At 35.0% G+C, this 27,922-nt stretch overlaps 1 protein-coding gene across 2 annotated transcripts in view; it reads right to left on the reverse strand.

Annotated features, from left to right (window-relative positions):
- Hmcn1 (hemicentin 1) overlaps window positions 1-27,922 on the reverse strand; it is a 385,362-nt gene that overhangs the window by 67,339 nt on the left and 290,101 nt on the right. For both annotated transcript variants that reach the window (XM_027934946.2, XM_071600213.1), the window contains 15 exons: window positions 26,433-26,620; window positions 25,132-25,228; window positions 19,914-20,075; window positions 19,008-19,121; window positions 18,691-18,893; window positions 18,316-18,397; window positions 18,074-18,205; window positions 17,580-17,729; window positions 15,853-16,012; window positions 13,582-13,706; window positions 13,196-13,379; window positions 12,528-12,625; window positions 10,742-11,020; window positions 4,219-4,415; window positions 1,424-1,505 (listed from right to left, as the gene is read on the reverse strand). In XM_027934946.2, the coding sequence (XP_027790747.2) occupies window positions 1,424-1,505; window positions 4,219-4,415; window positions 10,742-11,020; window positions 12,528-12,625; window positions 13,196-13,379; window positions 13,582-13,706; window positions 15,853-16,012; window positions 17,580-17,729; window positions 18,074-18,205; window positions 18,316-18,397; window positions 18,691-18,893; window positions 19,008-19,121; window positions 19,914-20,075; window positions 25,132-25,228; window positions 26,433-26,620 (2,253 nt within the window). The remainder of the gene's footprint in view (window positions 1-1,423; window positions 1,506-4,218; window positions 4,416-10,741; window positions 11,021-12,527; window positions 12,626-13,195; window positions 13,380-13,581; window positions 13,707-15,852; window positions 16,013-17,579; window positions 17,730-18,073; window positions 18,206-18,315; window positions 18,398-18,690; window positions 18,894-19,007; window positions 19,122-19,913; window positions 20,076-25,131; window positions 25,229-26,432; window positions 26,621-27,922) is intronic.

Raw genomic sequence — 27,922 nt, forward strand, 5'->3', positions numbered from 1 at the left:
GAAATAGGAACAACGCATCAAAGGCTTTCAATAAACAAGATGTAAAATGATCTAACCTATCAGTAGCCAATAAATGTTAGTTTTGCTATATGAAATAAGAGGCATAAATTTAAAACATTATTCTTTGAATTTACAGTGCAGATAATTAACAATGGAATTGTTTTTAATCTTAGGTAAAACTTTTGCTTAGATTGAGCAATGAATCCTTAAAACAATTACATAAATGATAGAATAAGTAATATAATCATATTATTGTTACCATGTGACAGACAAAGAAACTGAAGCACAAAGGGATCCCTTTGCCAGGTTCTAGATTTTCTTTGAACATTAGATCTAAAATTATCAAATCAGGAACTGCCAATCATAATAAACAAAAATCTATATGCTTTCCTTGATATACAGAAATATATGTTTATGAGACTCTTATGGACAGAATTTGTATGTCAATTAATGGCAGGTCTCATTTGTGTGTGGGGATGGGAGGAGAAAATTAAATTCCAGAGAATGTGCACTATCATTTAGGCTATGAAATGAAACAAAGGCCTTCTGTTTAGTTTCAAACAATCTGCCTCGAGGAAAGTAAATTCAATTTTGATACAATAGTAGTTTTGGAGAGAGGCTCATTGACACAAATATTCCAGAAAGTAATTAGGTAAATAAGTTTCAAAATCCTTAAAAGCATGTATGTTTGTGTGTGTGTAAACAGATCCATGCGTGTGCGTGTGTGTGTGTGTGTGTGTGTGTGTAACCAAGCAAGTGTATTTACAGAAATTTCTCAAAAGAAATGGGCTAAATTGTTGTCACTGTTGATGAAAATAAACTGTCTAAATATTTAAAAATAGAATATAAAATAGGACACTATGCAATCACCGAAAATGATGCCATAATATATTTATTAACACAGGTGCATGTCAATCATATCATTAGTTGACATAAAAAGCAACTCAAATACTATATTCTGAATCATCACATTTGTCTTTAAAGAGACTGGGCCTTGGTACATTGCTTAGGCTGACCTGGAGTGCCTGGCCATCCTCCTGTCCCATCCTCCAAGGAATTGTAACAGGTGCAAACCTGGTTCAGATTATATTTTGTAACAAAACATTTACCAGCAAAAACATTGCATCTTTGCATGGTGAGATGATGAATAATTATTTTTCATTATTATAATTTATATTCTATTACTTTAAATCAATGATATGAATTATTTGTGCAGGAACAAGACAAATAAGTCAAAAGCCCCATTGAACTACCCCAAAAGAGCACTTAGTCATTCAAATAAAAAAAATCAGATTTGCAAAATATGTATTCCTTCATTTATAAACATATTTTGGTATGTGCTATAGAGTTGACCCACATTGTATAGGTCTGGCTTCTAATTAGGTGTGTATATAAAACATGGACTTTTCTTTGCCAAATTTACCATGAACTCTCACTAAATATTCTTTATCATCATCTCCTGCAGGACTTGATGCTAAACACGTGTATCTTCCAGTATCTTCCACCTACAAAACCCAAATAAGCAAATTACAAAATGTTCACAGGTGGCTTTGGTGATGAGAAAAATGTAAACTAGAATGAATGTAACAATCACCATACAAAGCAAAACACAATTAAGAAAGCACAAGAATTAAAATAAACTATCTAATACAATTAGTGTTCTGAAACCGAGCACTGGTTGGTATCTCCATTATATGTAAGCCTGTGTTTTAATGGGTTTCATTATTTGATCCAAAAATATTTAGGAAAGGAAGGCATATATAAGACCTACCACCATACAGTTGTTGAAGAAATAAATATTCACTGGCTTGAACTGCAGACTGAAAAGTTCAATTTCAGTGTTACTGAAGAAAATTAAATGTTTATTAAGTCATCAGATCAATAAGATATGAGGTTATTAAAATCAAACACATTAATGTCACATCTTAACTCTACCTTTGCTATATAATGATGAAATAAAATGGTGATATTAAATTATTTGGTTGTATTTGGGGTCAGACTGACAGCAAAATCTATTCTTTTTAAAAAAAATTTTTTTAGGGCTGGGAATGTGGCTCAAGCGGTAGCGCGCTCGCCTGGCATGCGTGCGGCCCGGGTTCGATCCTCAGCACCACATATAAACAAAGATGTTGTGTCCGCCGAAAACTAAAAAATAAATATTAAAATTCTCTCTCTCTTTCTCTCTTAAAAAAAAATAGAATTGTTAAAAATATTTTTTTTTAGTTGTTGATGAACCTTGATTTTATTCATTTATTAACATGCAGTGCTGAGAACTGAATTGAACCCAGTGCCTCACACATGTGAGGCAAGCGCTCTACCACTGAGCCACAACCCCAGCCCCACAATCTATTCTTATCTGACTAAAACCACAATCATTTCTTTAAAAATCTCCATGCATGGTCTCCACTACAAGTTAGTCTTGACTCATATACTTGATAACATATGTGAAGAATATGTTAGAAAACAGATGTGCTACTACTGTAAAGAATGTATTTTGTAAAATTAGGAAAGTCCTGGAATCATTTATTTTACTGCTTGAATATTCCCTAGGACACTAGGATTTTAAAAGTTCTTGTATTCAAAATGGATACCATAGGTCACAGAAAACTTTCTGGTAGGCTGCAAAAACTCCTTAGAAAACATTTAAGACTGGGATGTTTGGAAAAAATACTTAAAGACATTTTAGAAGAACAATTATCACACACAATTTTGATTAAGAATTAAAAACTAATGTTCTATATCCTGGAGAAGAATTTTGGAATCTCTCATCACATTTTTAAAACCTTTAAAAGTAATTCTTCCCTACTAACCATTCACCCCATTGATGTTGTCCCCATCATTGTCTTGACTTGGCCAATCCCGAGTCGTCATTAGTGGCTACTCTTCAATTTGTCTCCTCCAGAAAATATTTCCTGACAAATTTTTCCTTTCTGGATACCCACAGTCATTATTTATAATGACAGTTCCTAAGGTGTGTTCTGCTAACAGGGAGTTTGAAAAAGGTAGATGTCTTTAGAGTAACATTTTGCAGAGTTGTTAACATGCACTACACCTCACAAAGGAGGGAGAAAACAGTATACAATTCTCTAAACCAACTGGGTCATAGATTGGGTCCTCCTCCCCTTGGAATAATACACCACAGACCTGCTTTTCACAGACAATATTTTAGGAAACTCTTGTCTCACACAATTTGGAATTTGTAAAGCATCCATTATGTACTAGGCATAACTATGTTGCAAAGAAATACACCAAAAGACAAAGGTCAGCTAAATAAGACACCCATTGCTGTAACAGAGGTATGTACAAAATGCTATGAAAACACAGAGGAGCAAAGGCATCAAGATCAGTCTTGGGACTTGATCATCTTTAACTTTCCCCTTCAACGCCATCTTGAATGGTTCTCTTATTGTTTCATATCTAATTCTACTGTATGCAATTTTACTTTCATTAGAGGGAGAACTCTCAAAGGTTTTGATTCAGTAAGTGGTTTGAAAGTTTAACCTGAATTTTTTTTTCCCCTCTCTGAGTTACTGCAACATGTGAATGGAGAGAAGAGAATGGAATGGAAGGCATGTGCACCACGATGCTAGGAATGCACTGTGCTGAGGTCCGCTGGTTTGGATTTTGAATTCTACCCAGGACTGAGACCCAGCTCCGTCACTGAGAAACAGTGAGTACTTGGGAGAGAAGTACTTAACCTCTCTGTGCCCTATTCTGGATTCATAGAATGGTGTTGAAGACACTGCCTCACAGAGTTGTCAGGAGTATGAGGGCTACGATACAGAGTCCCTGGCTGAATAGAGTATATCTCTTTAATATATTCACATTTCAGATAAATTTCCTTAAATGCAAACTAAAAGAACCAGGCAATTTGTTTGAAGCCTCACATGAACACATGTTGGACTGCTTTCTGCTGGTTAGGTAAAGAGTGATATGGCAAATGTTAAGGCTTTAGGAAACATATGAACGGAACTATGAAAACAAGAAAAGCTAACAAGAAGGTATGTTGTTTTCATTAGAGTTTAATTTTAGATACCTCTTGTCTTCCTTCAAGTCATGTCTACCCAATCATGTCTATCATAGAAGCAATCCACCTTTGGTAAAATTGCAGTGTGATGTATGCAGATGTAAAGATGTAATTTATCAACAATTCTCGTATATCATCAAGTGAGAAGTTTAACCTGGGATAAACACAACTATATGAACTCTGATGCTTACCTGAGCACTAGAGATCTGAAGAACTGTTCCGCCTCCAAGGGTTTGCACTTGGTCTGTCTGTAGAAGGGGCCGGCCATCTTTCATCCAGGTAATTTTAGGGGCAGGAATTCCAGAAGCATTGCAGGCAAGTTCAAGTGGATTATTAACAATTATTGATATCTCCTCCGGTTTTCCAGATCCATTAATGTGAGGTGGCTCTATTTAAAAAGAATCAAAAATAATAACAAACTCCCCCTGCTATTTGATAAACTACTGCTGATTAGAAAAACTTGGAAATCTGACTTAAATTTATACTTATATAATATGAATTGATTAGGACACATAAATTGAAGTGATCATTCCTAGATGTCAGTAACCTTTCTCACTGACACTATTTCAAAAGGAATGGATCATACTCATGAGACATCATGAAGGAAACAGTAGCTCATTACAAGGTAGTTATATAGAACTCAGTTAATTAGGTCAGTCTGACCTCATTGTAAAGATTTGAAAGCAATAAAAACTAAACTATTTTTAAAAAACCATTTAAATAGCAAAAAGATCAGTAGAATAGAAGGTAAGGTAGGAGGGAAGGAAAAGGGGGAAATACTGGGATTGAATTAGAGCAAATTATATCCCATGATTTTATAATTAATTTCAAAATGAATACTAATGTTATGCATAACTAAAAAGAATAAAAAACCAAAAGTGATAAAAATTAAACCCATTTTGTATCTCTTTTCTGGAGAAGTATTTAAACCTATTAAAGTGTTTTTGCACCTTTTTAACACTGATTGATTCTGCAAAAGCAAAAGGTGAATGTTATGCAATTTTGCTATTGTGTTTCCGATGTAGAATTTTGAGAGGAAATAATGACTTAAAGGATGAAAAAATAGCTACATTTGGAGAAGATGATTTCTGCACAAAACACATTTGTTGAGTCTGGACAGGAGTAATACTCTCTTTTGTTACTTCTACAATTACCTTCTTCAAGAGAAGGTTAATGAATCCAAACATTGGGGGAACACATTAAGGTTCCTTAGGCCAATTACTCCTAAGTTTAGTCCCTTTAAAACAGGCTCCTCTATAGGAGAGACAGTAGAACAAATTGGACATTTTTTCCCTATATTCACATGTGAATACACAACCCATGTAATTCCACATCATGTACAACTCAAAGGATGGGAAGTTGTACTCCATATATGTATAACATGTCAAAATACCTTCTACTGTCATGTATAGCTAATAAGAACAACAACACAAAAACAGGCTCCCCTCACAATGATCATTCGAGTGTTCAATGAAACTTGCACATTTCAAGGTTTTAGCTTACTATTTCACAGAGCAGCCCAAGTAGCTGTTGGACAGCTCTAAAAGTTAGCTGGGGCTTTTGTTTGTTTGTTTTTGTTATAAATTCGGCACATAGTTTAGAAGAGTGAGTCACAGCACAGGATCGGAAGTCAGAGTGAGTTTGAATTCCAGCATCCACAGCAAGTGTCCAAAAGGGGGATAGCAACTTATTTACCTAACAGGACAGTTAGGATTCAGTGAGATAAACAATACATTTCTTTTGTGCTTCTGTATGCATTTTATTCTGCAACTTAAAAGGCCTTTTTTTAATATATATATCACTACTACAATCTCCAGTAAAGTTTGTTGGCATTGCCCTTAAAATGTGCTTCCTTAACATTTGTTAGTCTTCATTTTCTTTTCTGGAAAAAGATAATGCATTGAATCTGTTCTTTTTCATATTGTAATTAAGAAGTCAGCTTTTCTTAATCACTGTCCTACATGACCTCTTCTATGCATGTTATCTACTGCTGTCAGAATATATTTTCTTAAATTCAGCTTATGATTGATCTAAGATCTTCTGATTTCAAGATTTTAATTGCTCCATGTTGCTCATGGAATCAAATAAAACACCTCATCATGGCTTCTCAAGTTTCTACCACAACCTGGTTTTAATCTATTTTTATAACATTATCTACTTTTAATATACTTATCTGTGACCTAGACTTCAAGTTAGGGCACTTCTCTCCTTCAACAAGCCCAGACTTTCCTTTCTCCTCATAGTCCCACCTAACTTAGCATGTGGATATACCAACAAAGTTATATGAATGTCATAAAATTCATTTGCAGAAACCACAAGTTCTTTCTTGGTTCTCTCTACTAAATGTAAATCCCTAGCATGTTGTTTATACCACTCAAAGGCCCTCATCTGATTCTCCATTTTACAACGGCCAATTTTTTGTTCTTTTTTACTTATTGATTATTGACTGCATATCAGGCACTGTGGACACAAAGATTAATTAGGCATGGCCTTCTCCTCAAAAGTTTCTAATTTAAAACAGCAGCAACAGTAACAGCAACATGGTCCCAACTGGTTCAAACCAGTCTGCAGGTTTTTTATGTGTCAAGTGATTGTGACTATTTTAGTTTATGTTTGGACTATATGTCTTGTACTTGGGGCAGAGTAGAAGTTGTCTGTTGTTGTTTGCATATGAGGTGTCCCCCAAGGATCCTGTGTCAATGCAGGAATATTCAAAGTTGAAATGATTAGATTATGACAGCTATAACCTAATCAGCATGTTCTAGTTTGAATGGACTAAGTGGGTGGTAACTGTAGGCAGGTGGACAGTGGCTGGAGAAGGTGGGTCACTGGGTGTGTGACATGGAATGGTTCATTTAACCCATGGTTTCTTCTGTGCTCCCTCTCTCAGCTGCAGGGAGTGGAGCAGTGCTTCTCCACCATGCCCTTACTGTGGTGTTCTGCTTCACCGTGGGCCCAGAGCAATGGATGATGAGTCCAGCTGTGGACTGAACCTCTGAAACTGTGAGCCAAAATAAACTTTTCCTCCTCTAAGCTGTTCTTATCAAATATTTGGGTCATAGGGATGGCAACCTGACTAATATATTGTCCACTTGTGAAAGACTCCAGAATTTCCAGCTTAGAGCTCTAATTTGAGATCCAGATTCATAAATGAAATAATCAGATAAACATCTTCATTTGAATATTTAAATAGCACTTCAAAATTGACATGTATTCAGGTTGATGCTGTGGTCTTACTCCTCAAAACATTGTTTCCCAGCATTCCCTGCATCTCTGTGATGCATCTACCAATCAATCATTTAGTCACATAATCCAGAAGAGTCACCCTTGACACCTTCTTCCGCATCTCTCCCCATGCCCAAATCCATAACTAAGTCCTGATACTTCTATCTGCAATTATCTCCAGAACATGTCTTTTTCTTACATTTTCCTCACTTCAATCTGAGCTATGATACCGTCTACTTGAACTGATGTCTCTTTCTTCCTGTTTGTAGGTGCCTGAACAATATCATTTACCTTTTTCTTTCTTATTAACAGACCTCAAATTTGTTGGGGCTGGCAATGTACTAAAAAGTCACATGCCCTAGCCTCTTTAACCAATAGAAGGTGGAATGGTATATAAAGATTCTGACTAATGAGATGTAAGTCAGTGTTTCTGTGGGTCTTCTAAGACAGGAAAGGGACAACTCTTTAGAGATAGGTCCTTCCTATTTTTCCTGCTGCTATTGTTGCATCTAGAGTGCTACTGAGTTATGTGAGGGTTGAGCAGGCATTGCATGCTTGTTGACTGATCATGATGTGAAGGCCAAGAGAACTGCAAATATTTCCATTGCTGCATCAATACAACGGCCTACTTCCGACATCTCACTCATTGAGAAAAACAAAAGTCCTTTGTTCAAGTGTTGGGGAGGCCCAACACTTGTGCCTATAGTTAGGCTTCCTCACTGGGACTTCTGGCCAGTGATGTTTTTAGTATTTAGTCAAGGTCATAAATGTCCTGATTCGGCATATGTACTCAAGGCCATAAAAATCTGCTTGTGAACATCAGCTTACTTAAATAACCTGTTGGCACTGTACCTTTTTTGTTTGGCCTGCATATAAAAAAGGTTTATGGAAAGACTGCCACCTCCAGATAAAACACGTCTATTCTCTCAACTGTGACTGCATCTTCTTTCACTTGCCAGGATCTTGAATCTGTGTGCTAGGATCTTGAATCTGTGAGCCAGGGTCTGAACCCCTGCAGGACATCAAGCTACTATATTTAGACTCTCTCAACCAAACACAATTCCTAATAATACACTGGTCTCTCAGAATCCATTCTTGCTGTGCTCCAAAGAGATTTCTACTTTGCAGACAGAGTGCTCTTTTCAAGCTATAGATCTACTCATGTTTTCCATTTGGTAGAATTTCAATGATTCTCCTTGCTATAGGATAAAGACCAAACTTCTTAATGTGTTGGTCTAGACCCTGTCACACCTCCCTGGCTTGGTTTTGTATAGTGCCCCCTATTATCTTCAGTGTTCTAACCACATTTCAGAACTGTTAATATACCATGACAACTCCCACCACGTGCACAGAATTAAGTTGAGAACAAGTAAGAACGTTTGTACTTTGAGCAAGAGCACTGCTTCACGTGAACAGCATTTTGGGGTTGAACGGAATTCATTTTCAATAGATGCTGGAAATGATGAAACTTCTCATATTTCTGCTGAGCCAATTTTCAAATCTGTTTTAAGAAAGTATTATCCTTATAAACTCTTCAACTGGAAGGCTGTTTGTTGTTTGCTACTCCAACAATATCATGGTCATTTTTCTTCTCATTTGCTTCATCCAGAGACTAGCTAATCTCTGATTCTGCTTATGGATTCCTGAACTCCTAGAGGAAAACTCTCTGTTTCTTCACTGTCCAGGCCTGGCATTTATAGCCCTGGATGAAGACAACAGTTTCTTCAATTTGTTGTTCATTGTCACCAGAGGGAGCTTTTGGAAATGAAATCTGGCTGGAACCTATCTCTGCTTAAGATTCTTCTTGCTTTTTAATGAGGTCTGAACTCCATAAAATGTTCTCAAGGCCCTTCAGAGTTTGGCCTCTGCTAATATTTATTTCCAGAATTGTCTCTTTCTTTCATGTTCAATTTACATGAGCCCAGACTGACAACTCCCATCTGTCATCTCTAGGTGAGAAATGTAGGCAATGATCTCTAACTCTCCACTCACCTCTAAAATCCCACCTTTCAGGGCTCAGATTCACCCTTGAGATCTAATCTGGAACTCACCATCCTGCAGAATGTTATTTTAACTATATGATCCTCATCACACTCAAAAGTAACTCCTTGCTCAAGGTCTGTGTTCCTCCCAGGTACAGCAATTTGAGGGCTGAGATCTCACATTTCTTATTCTATAATGCATTCAAATACCTGCCACACAGTATGTCACATAGTAGGGATTCAAAATTATTTGTTCAACAATGACAAGAAACATGCCTGGCACATATGTGTATCCAATAATTCATACTTAATATGTGAGCAATGAAGTACAAGATCATGTATGTCATCTACTATAACTCATTCTGTGAACTGATGTACAGTACAGGGAGTTGTTACTCACCCTTACCCCCCACCTCCCAGACGTACATTTTCTTCTATCTTTTGTTGCTAAATATTCTGGAGAACTTCCTCCACTAAGACCCTTCATTCTCTGAAAGTCCTAGCTATAACCAGTTTCTCTCACTTTGTTTATTCAGATATTGTTCTTTCTTCCTCTATAGCTAAAACTCCCATTAATTCAACTCAAAAGTATCTAGTTTAGTTCAATTCAATCCAACAAATATGTATGAGGAGCCTCTGATGTCAGAATGTCATGCAAAGCACTGGGGACACAGTAGTAAGATGGACGGTGCTTCATACAGCTTAACTAGGGATAAAGCACACTTTAAAGTCACATAAATCACTCAATTTTAATAGGTGCTCTGAGAAAGACTACAGAGCACACTGAAAACATAGGCTAGCCCCTCCTAACCCAGACTTTTACCAAAATTCATTTTGCTGGTCTCTATTGGGAAAATTTTTGTGCTACAAAAGGAGCCTGGCATTTCCCCTACGTCACAGTGAAAAAACAAAACTCCAAAAGTCCTGATTATTGAAATAACTCATTTTCATTTATCTTTCTTTCTCTTCTAAGGTCCAATCTTACTTACAGGAAAAGTCGTGGCTTTTCCTGCTGTTTGTTTTCATGTGAAATGTTGGAATACATACTCTAAATGTTTACCTTAAATGCACATAAGAGCATATTTGAAATGATTGTTCCATCAATAATCTACATATTGGATCATTTAAGACTGTTTGAATAACATGTAATGATATAAATAGTATCCTTTCTCATCAAAATTGTATTATTAAATATGCTTTTAGTTCTTGGAAAAAGTTAAAAAGTTATCTCTTTTAACTGGCTATAAGATTATTATTTTTTTCATTCACTAAACTTTTATGAGTAGGAGTTTTCATCTTTTCATACAGATGACAAATAGATACAACAACTGAAATTTAACATGCTTTAGATGAGAGTAACTCTAGGTAAATTACAAAGTAGAAATAAACATAGAATTAAATTTTTACAAATTTTGTCCCAGAACAAATGATTCTAAGATTCTACCTCCTGAGACTAAATGGCCACTGACCTTATAACCATCCTATATTTATCAGAATGTTTGCATACCTAGGACCTTCAGGTTGAAGTGCTTTCTGACTTCTCCAGCATCATTGGAGGCAATGCAGGTGTAGGTTCCTGAATCTCCAGTGTCTGCCTTGATAAGCTGGAGGACCATTCCTTGAGTGCTGATGCTTAGATGGGCATCAAGCCCCAGAGGCCGGCCATCTTTAAGCCAGGACACACTGGGGCTTGGGGTCCCGTCTGTAAAGCATGTCATAGAGGTAGAACTGCCTTTGACAACGGTGATTTCCTCTGTCCCCATGGCGTTGTCCATATTTGGTGGTACTATATAGAAAATAAAATAGGTGAAATTTATGTATTTATTATAATTTGAGATAAACTAAAATAAGAACACAAACTATTCTATACTGTATCTGTGGTCCATAAAAATAAATACTTTAAAATAGCATATAATAGGTTTGACATTACTACGAAAACATCCATTAGGTAAGCTAATTATTAATGTTCCAAATATTAGCAGTGAAACCTCAAAATTGATTTCTTATAGAATACAGTTTTTTTTTTTTTTTTTTTTTGGTGCTGGGGATTGAACCTATGGCCTTGTACATGTGAGGCAAGCACTCTACCAACTGAGCTATATCCCCAGTCCATACAATCAGGGTGTTTTAAGTTTTGGTGATTTCATAACTTTTTGCTTGATTTCTTTTTTTTTTTTTTTTTCCTTTGATAGTGGGCACTGAACCTAGGGGTGCTTAACCACTGTGCCACATATCCAGCTTTTTTTTTTTTTTTTGAAAACAGGGTCTCACTATGTAGCTTAGGGCCTTGCTAAATTGCTAAGGCTGGCTTTGAACTTGTGATCCTCCTGTTTCAGCCTCCTGAGGTTTCATTTCTTTAATTTGTTATAATGTTTGAAATACTTCCAATAGTACATTTCTACTCTTTATGCAAAACAATGACATCAAATTCAGATTAAATTTTATATAAAACAACATAAGCTATAGTAATTAGTTGCTTAACTGTTCCGAGATGTTCCTGGGAATTAAAAATATTTAGACCAGCAGTGTTTCAGAAATGGAAGGTTTTGAGCTCCTTATGGATGCAAATAGAGATACATACATGCACATGAATCTATTCATTTTAAACAATCTAAACTGCTAATATTATTAGAAAGTAGATTTGACTTTGTATGAAAGACAGGTTTTGTGTCTGGATTGAAATGCTATTTTTAAAATTTTAGATTCTGTTTAATGCCAAATGCCAGGACAGAAGAGTACTTTAACCGTCAGTATGAATACAGAGCCCTTGAGAGAAAATGATCTTCCCTAGTCAGCAGTGTGCTTTTCCACCAATTATTTAATTTAATTTTTAGTTGTGGATGGACTCATACATTTATTTTTTAATTTATTTTTATGTGGTGCCGAGGATCAAACCCAGTGCCTCACGCATGCAAGGCAAGCGCTCTACCACTGAGTCGCAACCCCAGCCCTCACCACTTTTTTTTCTTTTTTTGTCCTGGGGATTGAACTCAAGGGTACTCAACCACCGAACCACATCCCCAGCCCTATTTTGTATTTTATTTAGAGACAGGGTCTCACTGAGTTGCTTTGTGCCTTGCCATTGCTGAGGCTGGCTTTGAACTCGTGATCCTCCTGCCTCAGCCTTTGGAGCCGCTGGAATTATAGGCGTCTGCCACTGCAACCGGCTTCACCAATTATTTTTGATAGAGGAAACCCAGATCTCTAAATCTGGCAAGAGTCAATTTTTAAAGATAGCTTGTTGATGAAAACTGGACATGGAGTAAAGCAGTAGAGTCATTTCTGTGACACACCGAACACTTGGAGGCTGTAGTGCTTATTGTCCACCCCAGCTCTGTTGGAGGCCACACAAGTGTACATGGCGACGTCAGACACCTGAGCTCTCACAATCCTGAAAAACAATTCAACCCAACATTTCATAATGTGATCTCATTGGACACCTACCAGTAAAATAAGTATGACTTACAAATAAATTTCAGAAGGAGATTTATGTTGAGAAATGTTACTTATGAAGCCTATATCCCATCCATCGCAAAATACAGATCTCTCAAAAACAACTGACTCTACACAGGTAATATGCAGTAACAATAAGTCACTGAAAATAGAACACATTTTGAGGAGCGAATATTTTTCAAGCACACATTAACAGGGAATGACAATTACATGAAAACCATATGATTAGAGTAGGCATCTTCCTAACTCTGGCCACATATCATTTTAGTTAAAGCAGTAGTTTTGCCAATGTGTATATGATAATAAGTCATCTATGAAAGACTCATTTTATCCAAGCCATATCAATAGTATATTTTGTGTCTCTCCCCTACTAAAAATAGACTGGAAGGGGAAAAAATAAGCAACACTAAAAGCTTAGGAAAAAGTGTTTCTTAAACACTGTTTAGAGGAGGAGACAATCACAGTCATTTCATATGCTTAGGCAGTCTCAGGCAATAAACAGGTTTACCTGATAACGTGCCCTGCGGACAACAACCGAATATGGGAGGAGAGAGGCAGAGGAAGTCCATTCTTCAGCCAGTTTATTTGAGGCGGGGGTGTCCCTGTGGCTCTGCATTCAATATTTATTGAAGTATCCACCAAAGCCATCAGTTTCTCTGCTTCTTCTTTATTACCTCTAATTTTAGGTGGAACTATGTGATGCAGAAAGTAATTAAGAAGAGGGAGCAGCATTAGTTCAAATCGCTTCCACTACAGTTGCCCACAGTTTTGCTTTGTATCCCAAAAGGAAATAGAAGTGTCATTAGAATTAAAATTAAATGCTCCAGACACCTGTGGCCTACTAATAGTCTATTAAGGTAGCATAATCAAGAAGGGGTGATAGTTCACATTTACCATAGACATTCAAGTGAAATATTCGGTCTTCTTCTCCAGCAGCATTAGTAGCCACACAAGTGTATTTCCCCATGTCGGATGTGAGAGCTCCGTAAATGTTTAATGTGCTACCATTTGCAGTCACCCTATAGAAAAGGTCAAATAGAGGCACTGAGATAATGAATCTGGGTTTATGATCTGGAGCAATCTTTCCAGATTACAGGTTCTTTAAAAAAATCATAAAATATCTTCATTTTGGATACAATAGTTCAAATTAATTTCACTAAGTACATGGAAGCCTATTAAAGTCAAAGCTAGAGAAACTAATGGAGATTCAGGCCACCAACGAAAATCATACAGTAATAGGTCTCATATTCACCAATCTCCTTATGAGGGAAAAAAAAAGGAACAAAATTGGGCTATGAACTTCTATATCCAAATTACAGGCAGAGACATCTTCTTCTGAGTTAGAAAATTATATATTTAGTTATCAGTGTAAAGTTTGAATGAAATGAAAATCACAAAAAAATTCTGGTGTGAAAATTGAAGACAGTAGATGATAAACTGAAGAAACCACACATCAAAAAATCTAACTACAAAAAACTTAAGACCTTAATGAGGGTGAGGAGACTTGGATAATTTATTTAAAGTAGGGCAACTCAAGATTATGTCTGAATATATTTAGCAAAAACTTTTCTACATGTTATTAAAATTTTTCTTTTGAAGTACATCATAGTAAGTAATAGATAATCAAAGATATCTAAATTAACATTATTGCATTATTGATTCTCTCTATACATCATTAATTATAAAAACAAAGCTTCTTTTGTCTTCAGAAGAGGTTAAATTGTTATCTACAGTTATTTCAACAATAGTAATTTCATTAGAATCTCCTAGTGTTGAAAGGAAATAATCCATTTTATTATGTTATTAAATGTCATATTTTGATATTAATATTGAGAATTATAATGTCATTATCTGGACATAGTTTTATTTTCTTTTGTTAAAATGAGAATGTTAAAATCCCATGAGTTTAGGCATATTAGTAAACAGAAAGAGCAAGCTTCCATTATCATAACAAAGAATTAAGTTGACTTTGAGAAAATTACTTTGTCAAATTCTTCCACTTAAAAAGTTCATACATATTGTGGGTTAGTGAACAAATTGTCAACAAAATAGATGTAAATGTAAGTAAACTTAGGATGTTAATATAAGAGATAGACCCTAAATTCCTAGGTATGATATTATATAAGATCTTTAGGTCCCACCAAGAATCTAGTAGTTGGCCTAGAATGTAGCCAAAAACTTATCAATTATTTAGAAATGTTCACATAAGAGCAATAAAATATAAAATATTTCTCTAAAATTTAATTATTTAGCAATTTCTCCAAATGTAAAAGGGACAAGTATCTAAATTTTGACATCAAATGAATACAAAGGAAATTACTCTTATCTGCCATTAAATTAAATATACTTAATTCATTGACTAGAAAATATACTCCAAATCTTTAAATTTAAAATACTGGCTCAAAACAATAAGTTTTATAATCCATTTAATTAATGCCTACTCAGGCATATAATTATTCGGTATGTGTGTGTAATAGGACTTTGTGATTAAGTCATCTTGCAGTGTGTGAAATTCTGCATTATTCTTTTGAAGGAACTAGCTATTGAAAGTAGCAGGACGCCCTTACCACACTATCATTCCATCTCTTTGTGGCAAGAAAACTGACAACTGTCAACCAAAAAATAAGATTTGATAAACCACTGTAAGGAATGAACTGGATTATGATGTTGTTATATTTTTTCTTAAAATGAACCAAGCAATGGTATGTATGAAGTTTGATGGTTGAGGACCCCAAATATGTACGATTATTGAAGAATCTTTTATGAAACAAAATAGGCATTATCTTAGAATGTGGACCTTGGTATGGGCATTCTGAGATTAGAGAAATAAAGTCAAGAATAGTACAATAGTTAACTAACATTTTGAGGAATGAGTACCTGAGGAGATTTTATAACACAGTCAATGGATAATGGCCTGCCTCCCTCTCTCTCTCCCTCTCCCTCTCTCTCTCACACACACACACACACACACACACACACACACACACATTTTTGAGTGTTCTCCAAAGAGAATTTGTGTTCAATACTCCAAATATTTATCTTTTCTTTTTATACATATCGTAATAGCCAGTTTTCAATGAGTGGAATTTGGTATAAGAAATTTGAAGCATTAGGCATTGTAGAAGACCTTATGATTTATAATGCAGAGATTCATCTTAAACATACCGGGTTCTTTCTGTTTCACTGTTAATTATGGTCTTTCCATCTCTAAGCCACTGGATAAGTGGGGTGGGAACACCATTTGCATTGCAGACCAGCTCGACATTTTCCCCAAGAAGGACACTGACTTCACTTGGAATTTCAGCACCAGCAATACTTGGAGGAACTGAGAAATATTTAGGATTTTTGTTAATAAGACACAAGAATACAAATTCTAATGAAGGTGGCAGAATCATAGAACATACCATTTTTAAAATATTTTAGTTTTCAGTTGTCAATGGACCTTTACTTTATGCAGTGCTGAGAATTGAACAGTGTCTCCCACATGCTAGGCATGCGCTCAATCACTGAGCAATAACTCCAGCTCTGAATATGCCAGTTTTAATTCATATATTCTTCCTAGATTAAGATCAACTATTGTTATCTTCATTAATTACTTTTAAATGAGAAAGATAAAGGAATCAAAACACTTCAATATTCCTGGTGTATCTGTAAATCAATACAATTATTTAATTATGGAGGCTGGTAACAGATCTGTCTCATGGTGCCCTTCTAGGTAAACATAATCATTCATAGATTAAATCCTCAATGGATAGTTTCTCAAATAATAGAATTAATATAACTCAGGAGAATCTGTTTTATCAAACATTGGTACAAAGGTCTGTGGGAAGTATATAACTTAGTTATTTCTTTCTCCATTATCTAGTCTAAATAATATTTATCTAGCAATGGATAGACTTATTATAGTTTTCAGAATCCAATAGCTTCTGTTCTATCCAATCATGTTTGCACTTTAATAATTTGGTCAAGATAATGTGAAATAAAGAGAAAGTAACATCCCTATCCTATACAATTATAGTTAAAAGGATGTGTGGGCAGCAGCTCACAGGCACTCCCAGGTGCCAATTTTTCACATCCTCTCTAATCTGCATTCAGTGATGTTATGTGGGAAGCTGGAAGAGGGCTTGGTGGGCGTATGTCCTCCAAGAAACTGGCAAATAAATAATTATCTACAAACCAGGATCTTTATGCTTGGAGCACCAATTGTTAAACATTTACTAGTCTATCAATTCATAGTCTTTCTAAATAATATCCTAGTCATGCAGAAGATGATAAAAACTATGTCAAGTCTACATATCTAAACCCAGAATATTAAAGAAGTCATGTCAATAAGAATGTTAATAAGAGACTTTCTATTAATTAGTGTGTAATATATGCCAAGCACTAGACCTAGGCCCTATATACAAACATTATCTCTAGTCTTAAGACATTCTAAATTATAGAAAAAATTCTGGTAAAATGTTTAGTCATATCACATAATTTATGATTGGTATCTATATATTGTTAATGCATAAACTAAAATTGTTATGTTTATGAACTGTATCTTATTTACACAAGAACAGTTTACAGACTTGGCATCCAAATAAGTTATGCCAGTTTTAAATAAGTAAGTACAATTCAACATAATATATATATAATAGGAAGGTAATAATTTTATTAAAAATGGAAAAAATAAATTTCCTAAGTTCTACTGTTCTGTTTTCTATCATTTATTTCTATTTTCATGAAAAGAGAATTTACTGATAAACGTGGAACTGACAATTGACAGTATTTTTGGTGATTTAAAGACACTTTGAGTCAATTGCTAATAATCCCTTTAAGTGCAGATTATTTTGTTGTATAAATGGGATATGACAAATAAACTGAACATAAATCAGGTGTATATGACATACCTTGAATCAAAAGAATATAATTCTTCTGTGCCTTCCCCTCCACATTGGAGGCAATGCACGTGTAGTTTCCACTGTCTGAACGCTGAGATCGAGCAATTTGGAGTTTGCTACCTCCAGACAAAATGTGAACTTCCAGGGAGTCAGAATTTTCTACAGGGAGAAACCAAGAAAAACAAAGTAAAGAAACTTCTTTATTTGACATCTCTACAATTCACCACCAAATACCTTGATTTATGTACTAAACGTATTTCTTAAAATTTTGTTTTGCTTTTGTACTTTTATTTTAAATGTGATTTTTTTAAAAAAGGAAAAGAAAAAAATCTCTTTACAGAATGAATGATCATTTTACAATGAGTCTATTTTATAAATTTATATTTCAATACATTAGACTTATATGATGCACAGTTCTGGCATAATGTTGAAAGTGTGCTAGCCTTTTTATCTAGCAATTAAAGTCAAAAGAAAACTACCACAAAAATGCACAAAGGTGTTACCTATGGGCTTGTGGTTCTTTAACCATACTATAGTGGGAGGTGGAATCCCAGTGGCATCACATGTCAAGGTCACCGGATTGCTGATTGTCTCCACGATCACTTCTTTTTCAGGCCCTTCTATACTGGGTGGAACTATAAAAAGACAGAAGAAAATCATGTGTCCTCATTAAGCTAATTTAGGACATTTTCTTTCATTTGCATATCTGGGGGGAAAAAGAGTTGTATTAGAGGCAAATGCTCACCATATACATTGAGGTGGAAATTTTTATCATCCCGTCCTGCTACATTTATAGCTCTACATACATACTGGCCTGTGTCAGATACCTAAAAGAAAAAGATACTATTGTATGTGCTCCATTAAGTTATAGATGACCAATCACACTGTTTGAGTGTAGATTAAATCATCAGTCATCTTTATGCTCAAATGCCCCACTTCTAATCAGCCTCTGCAATCCTGATACTTTTTTAAAAAATGAAAATAGGGTCAATGACATTGACTATGTATTTTTTAATAAATACTTTTTTTGGCTATAGTAAAGGGAACATGTGACTTCCAATGATCTCTTCTGCAACCCCATCAGGGAGTCTTAACCCTTAATCAAGAATAAAAGATGCACCTCAGCCTTCTTGATGTGCAGCATTTGTCCATCAGTTAAAATTTGGATGTGAGTGGACTCTGTTATCATCCGCCCGCTCTTATACCAGGTGATGACTGGAGGTGGGACAGCATTTGATTCGCACTCCAAGGACACTGAAGTTCCTTCTCTTACATTAACTATGGAGACAGACTCACTGCCATGATCCTTAATGCTTGGGGGAACTGAGGGAAGTAAATAAGAACAGAAGAATTATTATTTTTTTCATCAAATTGCTCAGATAGAAGTAGTGAATAATAGTTTTTAAATGAAATAATATTAGGAGAGTGAAAACAAACCATAAACAGTCAAGGAAACCTTTTTCTTGCTTTCACCAGCTTGATTGATAGCTATACAAGTGTATTCTCCACCATCAGATACCTTGGCCCGAATAATCTGTAGAGTTCGACCCCCTGTGGGCAGATACAATGTAAATTGAAGAACAGAGGTTGTTCTAATAACTATCAATAAGATAAATGGTATAATACATCATTTTCCTTAATAAAAATTGTTTTGAATCATTTCATTTATTAAAATGAAATAATTGAATCAGTTTACCTCAATCCTTTCTTTTTTATCAATTTTAGTTTCTTATAAAGTAAGAGACTAAAAATTTTTCTCTTTAGTAAACAGATGTAGAAAGGAAAACTATTTGATAGGTTCTAGTGAGAAAATACTAATTGTACTATAGCTAAAATACTTAAAATGGTTGAGGATTTAAATTGTCCACAGTGCAGAAATAACTGTAGTCAATAGATTATCTGTCTGTCCATCTATCTTTCTGTTTCTTTCTCTCTAATCTGACTGTATTATTTTCTGTTATCTATCTATTTATCTACCTACCTACCTACCTACCTACCTACCTATTCGTCCTCAAGAAGTGTTGAGATTGATTAAAAACAACCAGTGGTTAATAAAATGAAAGTGCTATTTACCATCTATACTCATAATTACTAAGCTATTTTGTTCTTAAATTCCATAATTTGTTAGAGGAGACCTTGTTTTTCTACATTTTCACTGAGTTCATGAAACTCTTTATAATCTTACCTAATGGTCTCGAATGGGTAAGAGAGGAATTTTCTGTGATCAAATAAATGAAGCAAGACAAAAGTTTAGAAAGAGACCAAGTCAAAATGCCATTTGTATTAAAATAGAGGAAAATGAGAAAGTTTTGCCCACCTTAAAAAGAATAAAAAATTCCTTACCAGGTACAATGAGAGCATTTGTGTTTGGCTTGATGGGCTGTTCATTTTTGAGCCAACTGAGATCAGGAGGTGGAAATCCAGTGATCTCACAGGTCAGAGCAATGAAATTGTTCACCACCACAGTGAGATTTTCAGGGTTGGGGCCAATGACACTCGGAGGAACTGTAAAAGCATATATATTAAAATGAAGCCTGATGTCAGAAATGCATATTCTAATTTATTCCATGTTAGCTCAACCACTGTGCTCTGTGAAGGCACTGAGTTAATGCTTCTGTAGGTTATCCAGCTGTCTTTACTAGAATTTCTCAGTGCCTTCATCAAGCTTAGGTCTATTGGGTTCATTTTTCCCAACTGAAAGAACGAACGAGAATTTTCTAATTAAGAATATTCTATATTTATTTGTAAAACATAGATGGCAATTCCTAAGATGGTTTTTGTCAATGTACAAGTAAAGACCTTATGGAATTTTTTTTTAAAGTTCATTTGAGTAATCTTTTTAAAAATACTATAGCCTACTTAATGCTTTTCTCTTCTTGTGGTGGCAACAATAGAGTATAAATTTAATTTTAGGGTATCTGTTTATTAATAAATCACATAATATTTTTATAGTGAAAATCAATATAACTTTTAAGATAAGCAAAAATTTTTAAAATGAATAATAATGTTTATTGTTCAAACCCCAAAATTTAAAAAAAGCAGTTCAGATAAAAGGTGGAATAAAACAGAATAATATATACATATGGAATAATTGATGCTTTATAAGAATAACAGATGGAAAACACAGAATCATACATTTGAATGGTTTCCTGTGAAGAGGAGCAAGAAGGGGGTGTAAAAATTAATGAATGGATAGGTTAGCAAATAAAAATAAAAATGGATCTTAGATCAATGAAACATGAGACATGAATTAAAGTATGAAACTAATAAAACATTTGATTACATGCATAGTTATATTAAGACTGAGGTCTTTAAATAACATCAAAAACATCAAAGAGAAGAATCACTTCTTAAAATGTTATGCAAGTTTTTATTTTTTACCCAGTATTTAATCATGATTTTAATTCATTAATGTATCAAACATTTATTGAATGTTTGCTGTATTCACGCTTAGTGCTAGACAGTACAATGTGGAACAGGTAGTAATTTGGTGATAATGGAGTTAATAATTTGATGGTAATGACAGACACTAAACTAAAAGTAACAACATTTTTTGAGTAGCTGTGTTGTGCTGAACACTGTTTTAAACACTTAAACCCATTGAATCCTCACACACCTTGTATGTTAGATATAGTTCTTATCCTCATATTATGAATGAAAAAGTTGAGTCAGAGGTTGGCATCTTGTTAAGGATTCACAGCTAGTTACTGGAAGAGACAGGTTTGGAAGGTAAGCAGTCTGGCTCTACAGCTCTCATTCTGAGCCACTGTTTTATGCTGCCTGGTAATCGTAAATATGATGAGTGTCAATCAGAAGATCAGGGCAATAACAGGGAAGTAACCTCATTTGGCAATCAGGAGGATAAAGTGACATTTATGAAGATACTTAAAATATGATCAGGAATACATGAAAGAAAATGAGCATGTTTTCCAGAATGAAGGCAGAGTACATACAATGATCCAAATGGGGGAAAGACCAAGACACCCAGAAGTCTAGTAAGAACAGAGTTTGAAGAGCAAGGAAAGGTTGGAATGCACAGCAGTAAAGGCCTAAGCAAAGATCAGATCCTCTAGGGTTTTCTGCACATCATCAAGAATGCTGAAACATAGCCTAAGGAATGAGAAGCAGAAAAATGGTGTAGACAAAAAAATAATAATTTAAAGTTATCAATCTCAAAATGAACCCAGCTATTATGTATAACCATAATACAATAAAAAATAATAAAATATAATTTTATTTTTTAATGCTTTTATTATATTTTTATATCTTCCTTAAGGAGGTCTTTAAATAACATCAAAAACACTTTATCCTCCTGATTGCCAAACTAGGTTACTTCCCTGTTAATGCCCCGATCTTCTGATTGACACTCATCATACTTAGAGTTACCAGGCAGCATAAAACAGTGGCTAAGAATGAGAGCTGTAGAGCCAGACTGCTTACCTTCCAAACCTGTCTCTTCCAGTAACTAGCTGTGAATCCTTAAGGAAGATATAAAAGTGCAATGATCAGGTAGACGGGGAGGAACTGGCCAAGGCCACTGAGAATAAGAGATTGGAAAGGAAGATATAATAATATAATAAAAGCATTGAAAAATAAAAACATAAAAAAACCCTACCACATCAATCTTGCAACTGATTAGAAGGCTGCAGGTACCCAGAAAGGCCAGTTAGGATACTACCATCATAACATCTACAAAACATTATGTCAGTGAGTTGAGGATGGTGTTAGAAATAATTATGAAAGTGAGCGCACCCCAGAACACTTTGCAGTAGATCACCAGAACTCATTGTGGCAAGGCTTAAAAGGAGTGAAAGTTGGCAGGAATGACATCATTATTCTGGTTTCAACTAGGGACAGATGTGGTACTCTTTCCTGAGACACAGCTCTCCGGAAGAGGAACACATATTTGAGGAAAGATTATGAGTTTCATTTCAGGGTCACTTTTAGTCATTTATGTCAATAAAAAGTAGATATTTGAACAAAGGGCTCTAGAATTCTTGAGAGGGCTCTGGTTAAAGATAAAATCTGAAAACTATTTTTCACATAGAAACTGAAGTCTGGGAGGGCTCAAGACCTCCTAGAAAAAGAGCAGGCACAGAACACTGCTCAGGAGTTGGAGAACTAAAGTGCAATGATCCGGTAGAGGGGGAGGAACTGGCCAGGCCACTGGGAACAAGAGGTTGGAAAGGAAGATATAAACAAGAGTGTGGATGTCTCAGAAGCCCAAGGAGGAGAATTTATGAGAAAGACAGTGGCCAAAAATGTCAGAAGGTCAGAAGGGAGAAAGATGCAGCCAGGAGAGGGACTGCTGGACTTTTTAATACAAAGCCAGTGATCAGGTTCAGTGGAGTCCTGAAGGTGAAACATGGAAGGCCGGGTGGGAGGAGGAAGCCGGGTGAGGAAATGGAGCCATTCCATATACACAGCCACTAAGGAAGCTTGAAATAGGGGAGAAAGTGAGGGATGCAGCTGGAGAGAAACACTAGGTCTAAGAGAGTCATTTTGTTCTTAAGATAAAAGAGACAATTAAATTTATGTATTCTTTGAAAGGAGCTGGTCAAGAGTGAGAATTTCACTATAGAAGAGATGGTGATGTTTTAGAATGCAATGGGCAGCATCTAGAGTCAGATTAATCTTTGGCACTTGGAAGGTGAGCACACAAAAGAAGCCAGCATAGGCATAGAGGGAGATGTGGTATCGTATTTTAAGGGAAAATAATTTAAATCATTTTCCCCCAGTAAATTTTCCAATATTTAAGTTGTGGGTTCCTGACTTCAGTCAGGAATTCAAGATGTCATTAACAGTGAAAGAATAAACACTTCTGACTCCAAACATGCTAAGTAAAGGATTCGACTTCCACTTAAATCTTGCCCTCCCTTTAGGTGTTTCATCTGCATATTAACAAGAGGCCGAGAATGTGAAGGGAAGAGAATAAATGAGAAGCATTTGACTACAGACACCATACCAGGTTTAGGAAATCCAAGGTGAGTAGGACATGGCCATTTGTCTAGAGTATGTAGAAGGTTTGGGGATAGCAGTAAAGATACAGATACAGAAGTATAACACAGGGCAACCTATGCAGCTGCTATCTTTGGGGTATTTACAAGATGCTTTTGATCACACAGGAAGAGAAATACAGCCTGGAAGAACTGAAAACATAACCAACATTTTTATTTTTCAATATTTATTCTACTGCACTTTACAGATTAGAAAGTGTACTTTTATAGAAATTATATTTGCTTAATTAATTCACTTGGAATTAGTAACACGTGCTTCTGTTTTGGTCAGATTTACTCATAAAAAAAAACTGATGTGATTCTGCAATCTGTATACAGGGTAAAAATGGGAGTTCATAATCCACTTGAATCAAATGTATGAAATATGATATGTCAAGAACTATGTAATGTTTTGAACAACCAATAATAAAAATTAAAAAAAACCCTCAAAGATATTTATTAAGCACCTACCCTGTGCTAAGCACTGGAAATAAAAGACAAGTGTTTCACAGACAGCAAACTTTGGTTGGTATTAATACTCCTTATATATCACAGTAAATTATTAAGTACCTATAATGTGTATTCCCTGTGCTAAGCACTGGAAATACAAAGACAAATGTTTCACAAACAGCAAACTTTGGTAGGTATTAGTACTCACTATATATCACAGTTAAAAAAAAAAATCCATAATGCTAAAGAAAAGTGTTTTGAAGAGAATTTTTTCATGAAAATGTCAGGTATTTACAAATGAGCTAAAATTATAAATATAGCATATACTTATATATGTCATTATATAATATATACATAATTATATATACTGCTCATATATCATAACATATTCATAATATATAACTCATGCAAAGGGAATCTTTTATAATAATTTTATCATTTCTAATTTAATGAAAGCAGCTGCATCTCATGAACATAAAATTATTCTTTTTTGGTAGATAAACAATGCCTTTTTTAGAAAAAATATATAATTTTTATATATGTATTCTTATGGATTTCATATATATGTGTGTGTGTATATATATATTTATTTATATATATGGAGTTTTTAGCATATATGAGAATTTAAGTCTCACAAATGAATTAGGTGTGGTGGTGATTTTTAAGGAATTAATTTAACTCCAAAAAGTGATTTTTCTTCTCTCCAGGAAGGATGTTAGGTATAACAATATAAATTCAATATAAATTCTGCAGTTGAGGACCAAAACTGGTTCCAATCAGGCCTAGTAGATACATTTTTATGATAGAAAATCTATATTTGTTTCTACCTGCAGTAAAGTTGCAGTATTTCAGATTTCAAATTTTTATTTTACTTTCACCTATGAAGGAGTAATTGCTTTCTCTTGAGGGACTGAAAAATATAAAAATGGCCTTCCTAGAAGTTTTGTACTTTATAAATCCTACTAGCTACAGTAGGAAGAAGAAAGGAGATTGAATGAATGCCTGCTCCACATATTGATCAAGTTAACTACAGGAAATAAGTTATATAACGCAGAACGTGGCTTCCCTGCCTTTTCAAGCATCCCTAACAGATGGTTTTAGAACTGAGCTCTTACCATGAACATTGAGGTTAAAATATTTTTTGGCACTTCCAGCGGTGTTCCCAGCCACACACACATACCTGCCGATGTCTGTTATTTGAGTATTTAGAATCTAAGGAGAAAAAGAAGAAGTCACTACTAGAATTTAAATGAAGCAACTTGTAACATTTGTCATTTAAAAGAACATACAATATATATTCTATCGAGTTAATATCAGATGAACATAAGAAAATGAATTTTTTGTGCATACTGATGCTGATGATGGCTTTTTGGTCATTCTTTAGAGTTGTCCCACCACTGTATGATGGAGCCATGACTGGCTTGCTGGACGCTGTGATCAAGTGTAGCAGAATCAGCCCAGTTACTGCATTTGAGACTCTGAATATGTGTAAGAGCTCAGACAAGATGGTCAGAGCCATGGCGTCAATCCACAACTCTGTGCTGATACTTGAGTAAGCCCAGATGACACCAGAAACATCACATAGGCAACGAGCAGACCATGGGCTAAATAAATGCTTATTTCAAATCATTAAGTTTTGGAGTGATTTGTTTTATACAGCAATAGTTAGCTAATATAGCAGTATATTTTCTTTACTGTAGTATGCAGAAATTTCTATGAATCCATCTATGTATCTTTTGGCTTTAGACACAAAAACATTTAAACATTTTGGCAGAGGATGTGTGATAATCAAGTAGAAATATTCATGATACTTAGATAATAATTTGAGAATGGCAGGTAGTAAGCCTTTTTGCATGAAGAACTCTATTACATCTGACTACTGTGTTGGATATGCTGATAGTTATGCTTAGATTCTTGGGGGTCAATACATTGTTGTTTATTATGCTCAAACTATAACCTAAAGAATATTTTTACAAAATAATTGTTATTTCTACACATGCTTAACTTTCTTTAAGGACACTTGAGTAGAAAAACATAGAAACACCCATTAATAAACAATAATCCAGTATATTCATGTGGTTTCCATTATTATTTGTTAATAAGGACACATTTTAATATATAGTGAATGTTACACCACATAGAATTTTATCACCAGGAAATATGTAACAGAAAGGATGGCAGTAATGAGTTTTTTTTATATTGTGGCTTTTAACACAAAGACTATATTGTGTACACGTAGAAACAGTTTCTAGAAAAATTCATATCAAACTGTTAACAGTGGTGATTTCTGACAGTGGGAATAAAATGGGAAAGAAGAATTTTAGTTGGATATTCTTGAAGTTCTTTAAAAATCCGAGGCAATTATTACAATGTACAAAATCAAAAGAGTGTTTTGAAATGAGATTTTTACTTTTACCTGTAAAATTCTGCCATTAGATAGAAATTTATGATCATCATCTTCTAGCAAGGGCTGTCCATCTTTTTGCCAAGAATTCCTGGGTGCTGGGCTGCCGCTGGATGAACACTCCAACAGGGCACTCTTGTTCACCAGCACAGTGACCTCTTCAGGGAGATCACGATTTGCTCCCTTGATAACTGGTGGCACTAACAAATGATTGTAACGAAGATATTGACAGGCAACAAGGGCTTTTCTAAATTATTCGAGTTCTCTAACAGCTTTAAACAATAATTGCTGCTGAGGATGGGTCAAAAGGAACACTTAAGCCTTGCTGGTGGGACTTCAAATTAGCATAACCTTTTGGAAGCAGTATAAATATTCCTCAAAAGACCAGGAATGGAACCACCATATGACTCAGCCCTCTCACTCCTTGGTATTTATCCAAAAGAACTAAAATCAACATACTACAATGATGCATGCATACCAATGCTTATTGCAGCACAATTCACAATATCCAAGTTATGGAACCAATCTACACACCCATCAATAGAGGAATGGATAAAGAAAATGTAGTATATATACACAATGGAGTTCTACTTAGCCACAAGGGAGATAAAATTATGTCATTTGAGGGTAAATGGATGGAATGGGAGAATAGCATGCTAAGTGAAAAAAAACAGACTCTGAAGATGAAGGGCAGAATGTTTTCTCTTATATGTGGAAGTGAGAGAGGAAAAAGGAATTAAAAAAAGGGGAGTGGGGATCTTGTGAAAATAGAACGGAGATCAGCAGAGTACAAGTGGAGGAGGAGAGAGAAAGGGGAAGAACTAGAGAATGAAATTGACCGAATTACGCTAGAAGCATGTATGAATATATCACAGTGCATTCCAATTTTACATATAACTATAATGCATCAATTAAGAAATAGGTAAATAGGAGGAAGATTAATAGATTAGAGGAAGGGGATCAGGTGAGTGAGGTGGAAAAGGAGGTGGATAGTACTGGTGATTGAAATGAGAAAACTATGTTATATGCACTTATGAAAACATCAAAATGAGCCGCAGTATAATTGTAACTACAATGCACTAAAAACAAAGCTTGATATGATATCAGAGAAGCAAATCTTGAAGGAGAAACCACAATCCTCAAGGAATGTGGATGGTGACAATAGTATTTGGGTTTGGGTTACTCTCATTCCTGTCTTAGCTATGCTGGGCTAAATCCTCTAACAGTATCATTCCCACTTAGCTCAGTTCGAGATCTTTCCCAAAACATCTTGTCTTGCTTTTCTCTTCGCTTCTCCCACTATGCCTTCTGGGATTTCAAGTATACATATAAGAAGCATCTGTACAAATCAATATTTAAGATTAATTATAGCTTTTAAAGTATATTTGAAATGTTCATATTTGGTCTTACTTATAAGGGATACATCTGGACCGTTCAAAGTCTATTTTTCAGCTTCAACAAGAGTTGGATCAGCATTAGCATCACCAGCAGCTTAGTTAGAA

Source organism: Marmota flaviventris, chromosome 12 (genome assembly GCF_047511675.1).
Source record: "Marmota flaviventris isolate mMarFla1 chromosome 12, mMarFla1.hap1, whole genome shotgun sequence".
NCBI classification, from domain to species: Eukaryota; Metazoa; Chordata; class Mammalia; order Rodentia; family Sciuridae; genus Marmota; species Marmota flaviventris.